The 9,309-nt window shown below is 42.3% G+C and overlaps 1 protein-coding gene across 1 annotated transcript in view; it reads right to left on the bottom strand.

Annotated features, from left to right (window-relative positions):
- Positions 1-7,363, bottom strand: part of KDM1A (lysine demethylase 1A) — a 24,776-nt gene extending 17,413 nt beyond the window's left edge. The window contains exons 1-3 of the mRNA XM_005428688.3: positions 7,320-7,363; positions 6,548-6,780; positions 1,909-1,968 (exon numbers count right to left, since the gene is read on the bottom strand). Of these exons, the coding sequence (XP_005428745.2) occupies positions 1,909-1,968; positions 6,548-6,780; positions 7,320-7,363 (337 nt within the window). The remainder of the gene's footprint in view (positions 1-1,908; positions 1,969-6,547; positions 6,781-7,319) is intronic.
- Between the last annotated feature and the right edge of the window lie 1,946 nt (positions 7,364-9,309).

Genomic DNA, 9,309 nt, shown 5'->3' with positions numbered 1-9,309 from the left:
GAATGCACATGCTCAACTATGAATTCTGTAAAACTGGCCATGGAAATCAAACCAGTTACCAATTCTCTGATGCTTCATTATGCTAAGAATATTAAGGCTCTAGATGCTCAAGTGCTAACAAAAAGCTCAGCAGCACAATTTTCACAGACCTAAAATGCTGAACCTGACTCCCTGACTCTTCAGGGTTGTGCTAAAAGAAGTGTGCTTCTCCAGGTAGCTGCTAAAAAGCCCTGTAGTCATCAAACACCAGCAAACTCTCAGATGTGTGGATTTAAGGCAACTTGGCAGTGTCTTGAAAAGCTTTGGGATTTATTTCTTCAAACTGAGCAGCCAGGGAACATGGTGCTGCTAACAGTTTTGAAAAGAACTCCCAAGGTGGGTTGAGTTGGGGGGGCTTTTAAGGCCAAATACCTATCATGGCAATACCCAAACTATAAAACTAGAATAGTAGAGTAGCTCCAGATGTGCACAGATATTCAGGGGAAAAAAAGCTAATAAAACAACCCAAAAGAGTGTTTCATTCAAGAATTTAGAAAAAGCATAGCTATTAATAGCAAAGATAGCATTTTCATTTGGCCAACCATTGGAAGATCTTCTAGGAACTAAATGTCCTTGAATTTACTTCTGCAACTACACAGCTCAAATCTAAATGGATTTGGATTTCAGACTGACTAAACCCCATTTCACACCCTTACTGCTTGTACTTCATGAAAGCTACACATTACAGGGATTACCAGCTCAAAACTACATGTTTCTCCTTGGAAAGGTTCTCCCTAGACTGGATTTTCAGCTCCTCTTCACACACATTTGCACATACACACTTGCCCATTTCCTGACATTTAGCACTAGCAACTAATTGGCTGAAGTTTTGAGTATATCCTTGCCCACAGAAGAAATCCTGAGGGATGCTGCTCATTCAAAGACTTACTAAAACATCTGCAGATGAACACACTGAATGAAAGGATTTTGGCTGTCAAATTGGACAGTTAGAGCATACTCTCAGCATATAATACAAAATATGCAGAATTTCCAATCAGCCAATGCCTACCTAAAAATGAAATAGGCAAGGCATCCTTAAGCCCATAAGCCACAATAGCCAGCAGCAGCAAGAGGTAACATCCATAACAGTATTTGGCTCCCTTACTTAAAACAGCAAAGGATGCACTCTTAGATGAGTTTCTTGAAGTTTTATTTGCTTCAAAAAGAGCAACTTGGAGGTACAGAATAGGTTCTGTAGCCTTTGACTCTTGTCTAAAACCCTAATCCTGAAGTGAGAGCAAAAGCAGCAGAGTTGGAGGAAGATTTTAAGCAACACTCCAAGTACTTAGGAGTAAAGACACCAGTCCTGTGAATGAAAGAGTGAGTGAGTACTGCCAGCAGCAGTACCAAGGCCAAATGGAGAATGCAATCTACAATCCAGTCCAGTGAGCACCAGACTATGAATCTGCCCAGCAGACAATCTCCTGGGCTAAGTGCTGGCACACAGGTCAAACACAAACCCTTTCAAAAGACAAAAAGAAAGGAGCAAAAAGGTACTCTGTGCTTTCTTCAGCAGATTAGAAAAAAGAGTACACTGTTCTAAAGCTCTTTGTGTCAATCTAGGTAGTACAGCCTGGCTAGGTAAGAACCAGCTTTCTGTATGTTTAGACTCCTCTGAACAGGGAGAGGAGTGGAGGGATGAGAGATCGGCCTGAGGCATTTCAGCACAGGTTAGCTAGCGCCCTTCTCCACAGCTGTTATAGCCCTCAACTGAAATCTGAACACCCCACACTCTTTAAACAGGTGGGAACACAACTCCTGCACCTCCTGCTAGATTGGGGACAACCACACCCATGCGCACTTGCAAGCATCAATCCCTAACTTGGCGGCTCTTGCTACTCAGTGGCAAGCATCAAACGCCACCCTCACCTGATGCTTGGCCGTCTCCATACCCTCCAGAACTGTCGTCTTGAAGTCCTCCTGCTTGCCCTGTGGAAGGAAAGAGGAGAACTCAGGGACCTTACTCCATAAATTAAACCATACTGGACATAAAGGCCCGGCAGTTGGCGTTTTAGGTATTAAATTTCACCAACTAACTAAACCCGTTTTCTGAGAATCCCATTTTCTGGAATCTAGGTTCAGGGCACCAAAAATTATGTTCTAAAGTGTTATCCAGGTTACTGGAACGCTTTACATCAGATTTTATGGGAAATAAAGAAGTACACCGTATGTAGCATTCCTGGTGGCTAAATACTTATGATCTGGCAGATGGATACCATCAGATTCTATGGATCTCAAACCCTAAGAATTTGATCATCTTGCCTTTGGTGTTCCCAAGTCTCCCCATATCCCTAGGAGATAGTTTAAAGCATTTTGAAAAGCCTCTTATGTTCAGGAGACCCTATTTTTTTCCCCATAAACCCTTCCTTTAAGCTTGATGCTAGAACAATTCTTGAAAGGCTCAGACCTCTTATTTGGCTTCACCCTTGATACACCATCAGTGTTCTAACACACCAAGATTGTCTTTGAAGCCAAATACGCATCGTACCATTGATCAGTGACGCGATCAATACCCAGCACCGAAAGACATCAGTCTTTCAACATTCCCAGTGGTGGAAAAGGCTAAGCACACACATCTGAAGGATCTGAAGAAGTCTCAGAATTACCTTAGCCTGCATCTAAGTCCTAACAGGACGGCAACACAAGCAGGAACAGAGCACGTTGAGAAGAGAGATGAGTACAGCTGCAGTGTCTGCAGGAACAAAGCCATTACACACCTCACACACTGCTCACTTCACAGGAGACACTGGCTCTGGGTGAGCTCATGAGAACCAGAAGAGTCCCATCAATCTGCAGAGCCCAGGAAGCCAAGGCACACCCCAGAGAAGGCCCAGGGCTGTTCAGCTCGCTCCTGCTGTACCAAGGTCCTTCAAACCACACACTTCAACAGGCATCAAGTCCAAACCAACATGCACTGAAACACCCTGCAGTGGTCACTGGAATGGAACAGCTGCTTCCTAGAGCACAACTGCTCAAGTGTAATCTCCAAACAGGCAAGAGCAAGGTCTAACCTGAGGCTAAACACATAATTGTTAATATTTAGAGTCTGGGTGGACAATTTTGCCAGAATGTAATTTAAGGCTCTTAGGGGGATACACTAACTGAGAAGAATTTAATCTGAACTACAGATTTAACCCTTAAAGTGAGACACAGGAAGTTAAACAAATGTTTCCATACTGTGCTAAACTGGATTAAACTAGAATGTCACAGCATTAAACATCTACAAATAAAACAAAACAGGAACTGAAACAAGACAGACATTCTCCCTCAGTACAGCAGAGGAGCCATAGTTAGTACTTGTATAAAATCAGTCTGCCAGCAGGGAAATAAAAAAACTGATGGAGAGACTGTGACAAATAATCGTCACAAGACCCAAGTTTTTTTATGATTCTGTGAATAAACGTATCTGCAACAGCAGGATGTAACTCTTTACTTGATCTACATTGCAAGTACTTTATTTTGCAGGGAACACTTCAAGACTTCCATTCTGGGAGAGACTAACACAATTCAAACATGAATATTTACAGTCAAGCATAGGCCATTAATCTGCAATAAGAGTTTCACCTGTGCCTTCCATAAGTTAAGAAATAAACAGACTCTGACTTCAGTCTCTGGCATTCATAATCCCTGAATTAACACTGACAATGAGCAGAGGGGAAAAAATTGCTCTCAGCTTACTTACAGAAAGAAATCAGAATCTTTCTCTTCTCATCACTATTACTGATTGCTTGGGCACAATTCTAAATGCTACTCAGTCTGAGCAGAGAAGTGTGGAAACAAGGCCTGCTAGTGAAGATTGCCTCTCCTTCCCTGGAAGAAAGTTTCTAGTTGAAAAGCAACTAGCAGCAAGCAAACCACTGATCCCTGCTAACACCAAACTCCTGCAGCTCAACAGAACATGTGTGAGAACAGAATCTGCTCCAAGTCTCAAGGCAACAAAAAACCAGACCATGAGCTGAAGAGCAATGAGGAAGAAGGTCCAGAAGGGAATCTACTTCAAATAATTATCCACTGCCTCAAAACTAAGAGCTGCACATTAGTATCACAGAGTACTGAATTTATTTAGGAAAACAGACAAGTCAGATAAAATAAAGAGACAAAGCACCACTAAGTTTGACCATTCCCTTGATCTTAATATTGATCATATTCAGTTCCTTGGAAAACAGCACCTAAAAATACCACAAAGTAAGAATACTGACAACACTAAAAGGCCAGGAGCGAGTAAAGAAAATTTTCTGTAGTTCTAAAAATGAAAATCCAATTCGGTGAGGAAAAACAAAAAAAAAAGAAAAAACAGAAGTGAGCTCCTTGATTCTAAAAGGGATACTGGCAAACAAGAACACAAATGTCATCAGTCAGCACTGAAAGGGAGTTTGGAAGCTTTTTAGTATTAGACAATATTCCTCAAATAAAAAAGGAGAGATACTCTAAGAAAATTCTCTTAACCATGAAATACTGTCACACCTTTTAAAACTGCTCTGCAATAGGGTGCAGTATATCTTGCAAATCCACTCTGTAATAGCCAGAACACCTGGAATTCCCCACAGCTGAACACATGAATGGAACCTACTCAAGGAAGATCAGCACTGTGCTGTCACCTGTAGTGTGACACATAATTATCCCCCTCACTGTAAGCTGTCTGACGGGACAGGCTAATGAAATACCAGCCTACATTTTCAGTATGCAATCCTCCACTAGTATTACTGTCCAATTCACTATTTCTTATTGAACACTTTAATTTTTCCTTCAAAGTTACAGAGAGAGAGAAAACCTCAATTATAAACATGACTTTTATATAGAGCAGACTCCATGCTGCCTCCTCCTTCTAAAGGGTGGCTGAATTAGAAGTTTCAATGCACTTTTAACAGGCAGCATAAGATGACCTGGTACTCTTGACACCTACATTAATAAAGACAAAAATAGAGAGATCCAGAAACATATATAGTCTCAGAAACCTTTAAAATTACAGCAAGACTAGCTGTGGAATGACAGCTTGAAATCTGTCTTCTTTCTACTTTGTTGCTTCATGCATATTCACAGAATTTCTAGGAATAGAAAAATGATATGATGACCTGAAATTTACTCATTTCTAGGCAGCTAGGTACAGCCTGTTTGAAAATTGATTGTACTTAGATGGCTAAATACAGTGTTTGTAAAATAACTGTCTAACAGGCTGCTGTGTGTATAGAACAGTATGACCCATCACTGCTCATCTTCCATGTTCCTTTCTTCATGGACAAAACCTGTTCCACTGTACCTCACTGATTATGCCTCAAACTGATTTCAATAATCATTCTCAGAGGCACAAAATGGAATCTGAGAGAAATAAAAAAGTATATTAATATTAGGTCTCAAGGATTAAACACAATACCTAAGCTAAATTAAATAGAAAGCTTAAAATATTTGCTTAATTACACCTATTAGAATTCCATTTTTGCTACATCAGCTACAACTGGAGTGGCAGGATTTTTATCACTGCAAATATTTCAGTCAAGCATATGAGCTACAGTACTCCTGTATCAAGGCAGGAGCCAACATCTGCAACAAGGAGAGGTTACAATGGCAAATCATAAGATAAAACACACCCACAGCTTTTAATATTTTTTCCTGTGACTGAAGGTAGGTATCCCCAAGCCAACATCAGTCCTATGTTCTCAAACTTGCCAGCCAGAAAGAAAATTATGGTAACTGAAGACTAACAGTGACTCACATCAGTGATGAACCTGCAAAGATTCAACTGCTAGATTTCAGCTCTTGTCTAACACCAACCATACACATTATCTCATGAAATCTCTTGACTCTGAACTTTGCAAAAGCATCACCTTCTAGCAGCTGAGTGATACCAACAGACCTCACTCGTGGTGGCAGCTGCAAACACAATGGAGGTAAAGAATATGGTACTGCTAGTGCCACAAATTTCAAAAGCTGCCTCCTGAACAGGACTGACCAAAAAACATCTCAGTGTAAAGTGAAGCTCTCTCTAAGCTAATAAGGAAAGCACTGAATACTGAAATCTAATACTGAAATTTAAACAAACAGTATCCAACCAGAACTTAAGATTAGAGTCATAGTTTAAAGCCACAGGAATCACAGTAGTTTAAATCTGTTCTTCTGCATAAAAAAACCCCCAAAAACCCAAGGTTTTTAGGTTATTCTCTCTGAGGAATAAATGAATGTTCATACTCAAGCAGGTGTGGCAGCAGAGAGCCAGAGAGGTATTCTGGTCAATAAGCTTCCAAAGACAAGTTTATAAGGATCATGAGAATCTGGCACAAGAGGTTTGGCTTCATTTGGAATTACATTAATGCATATTCCTATCTTTATCAGGCTGTTCTGCATTTCTCCCTTCCTTCCATATATGGGGCCAGCAAATAAAACACTGTAGAACAATTATTCAAAACCAGATTGAAACCAGACATGGGATTCATGATGCCACACCCAGCCCTACCTAATTTCTGTTAACAAATCAGGTAAATAATTCCAGAGGAGAAGGTCTCTCTCTACTCACCAGACGGCTCCTCTGGCTCACTTTCATTCTCTTCTTCTGCAGGAGCTGGTGGAGGTGGTGGGGGTAGTTTCTTCTCTTTCTCAGCTTTAGCATTTCTCTCTTCTTCAGAGTAATACTCATCTTCTGATAGGTTTGCAAGACTCTCATCCATCTCTCTATACTCGACCTGTGAAAAGCACAACAGAACATAAACACACTGAAGATGCCTGTAAGCCAGGCTACCAACATTAATGCTGCAAGTAACAAAATTGCTTCCAGTTTAAAGAAAAGGCTTGAGTTACCTTATGCAGACTCTTATTGCAGAAACTGTGTTATAAAATGCAACAAAGCTTAACAAGTTCCAAATATTTTTGCCTCCCTCAGCACCCTGTAGTAGGAACTTTCATCAAGCCCAGTTTATGTGTGTTATGTTATCATTTAACCTCTCTGGATTTCTTCCCTTCCTTCACATCCCTGCCAAGGGATGAAAAGTAGCCTCTGTGTCCACTCCGTGTGTTCAAACTTGAATTTCATCTGCTAAGCACAGATGACCAGAAGCACACACAAGATTTCCTGCAGAAATCCCACTGTGCCCTGTATGGTCTCCTGCTTACTGGGAATCTTGTCCTGGTACAGAGGCTCACAGCTGCTTCCTCTCCAGAATGATCACACTTGTGGCTCAACACAAGCAACACCCCTTCCCCTCATCCCCCCCAATCTTTATTGCCATTTGTATTGTTCTGTTACTGTTCTCCAGTAAAAATAAATAAAATTACCAGCCAAAAAGACTCACTTGAACTTGAAGGAACCCCAAGAACTAGTCTGGGAGGGCTGCATCTCATACTGCTTAGTCAACCAAGCTTTAATCCAAAGTAAGAAAGATCTGTATATTGCTAGTGAATTTCCCTACTGAGTGTAAAGAAAAAAAACAACTTCTCAATATGCAGCCATGGGAAAAATAAAAAGAAAGCAGCTAGTGATCTCCCAACATCCAACAGGTCAGGAAATGACAAAAACAACTCTGGATTCCTCACCAAAAGAAAAAAATCTTTCATAGTCCAAGTTCAGCCACAAAAAAGAGCAATAATGGGCAAAATTCAAAGTAGCTTTGGGAAGCCTATGTACAGGAAACCCTGGATTATTTAAAACACTAATATAATCCATTATCTGCTCTCTTTTAAATATTTACATTCCACACAATGTCCAGCATATTTCAGTTTTTTTGCACCTCCAGGACCTCCTGTGAGCTCCCACTCTGAAGGAAGTAACAGTGACCACTCAGCCCATCCATCCCTCACCAGGGGTAATGAAGCCACACACAGCTACTTCTGTCCAGAGGCCCTTTGCAGTCTCCTATTCCCTCTGAGCTTCCACAACTTTTGAAGAACAATCAAGTTCAATAAAAACCCCTAAACTCTTCTCTAGATTTATTTTTAACCTAGATACCCTCCCCAAATACAAACATTCATGGGAAGCTGGCCTCATGCTGGCCAAGTGCTGAAGGGGACAGATGGTGCCACAAGAGACAAACAGCCGTTGTATATGAGCACTGTCAGTGCAAAGAACACCACCAACACACAACCCACACAGAGCACGAATTCCTACTAGTTCCCAGAGCACTATAAACAAGGAATGCTGCCTCTGAAGACCACAGAATGGTTGGGACTGGAAGGGACATTCCAACCCATCTCATTCCACCCACCCATGGGCAGGGACACCTTTCACTAGCCCAGGGTGCTCCAAGCCCTGTCCAACATTTCCATGAACACTTCCAGGGATGAGGCAGCCACAGCTCCTCTGAGCAACCTGTGTCAGGGCCTCAACACCCTCACTGTAAAAAATGCCTTCCCTATGTCCAAACTACACCCACTTTATTTTGATTAAAAGATGCACCAGACTGACCAACCCAGCAGCTCCTATTTGTGAAGGAGCACTTCAGTCATTATATCACACAATGGCTCTGAAGAGCCACATTCAATGCCACACAACAAAACAGTTCCAAAAAGTAATTTCAGCTTCCATGTCAAACACCCTGATCCCAGGCACATTCAAGATCTTCACTATTTTCTGAAACAAGGGTTCAAAGAAAAGGTTTCACAAAAAAAAAAAGGTAATGTTCTCATATATTCAGAACAACAGATGAGAATTACATACTACAGACCCAAACTACTGGAGACCTTTCACAGCTGTTAGATTTCATTGTTGAATTTCACCATTACACAGCCTTGACTCAGCTCTCCAACACCAGTGGAGGGAAGGTGAGGAACAGTGGACTGAGCTTCACAACCCTGCAAAACCAGCATCATCCCATGCCCATGAGCCTGGAGAGGCTGCATCCATATACCACAGCAACAGAAGAATTTGCTGATAAAATGTAAGCTCCCGAGCGCCCCAACGCACTGACATGGATTTGGGGTGTTTTTACTGCTCGGTATCCGATCAGAAACCGCAGAAAGTTCCTAAACAGCTGCAGAACGCTCTCCTTTATGACAGGGCACGAGCCCTCCCTAGAGCCCACGAAAATGAGCCACAATAGGGGATCTTGATCTTAATGTTAAGCCAGTGGGGCTTCCTGCTCGCTCGCGTGTTTATCTTTCGCACTCACGACACCGGAGCCCTCAGTCTCGGGCATGCCACCCGCCCCCGGGACGCCCTGAGGAAGGACCGGCCGAGCGGAACCGGGCCTGGGACGCCCTGAGGAAGGGCGGGCCGGCCGGGAAGGGCCGGGGACCGGGACGCCCTGAGGAAGGGCTGCCCGAGCGGGCCCGGGACGCTCCGGGGAA

This window comes from Geospiza fortis, unplaced genomic scaffold, assembly GCF_000277835.1.
Source record: "Geospiza fortis unplaced genomic scaffold, GeoFor_1.0 scaffold115, whole genome shotgun sequence".
Taxonomy (NCBI): domain Eukaryota; kingdom Metazoa; phylum Chordata; class Aves; order Passeriformes; family Thraupidae; genus Geospiza; species Geospiza fortis.
This window is presented reverse-complemented; position numbering and strand designations above follow the sequence as displayed.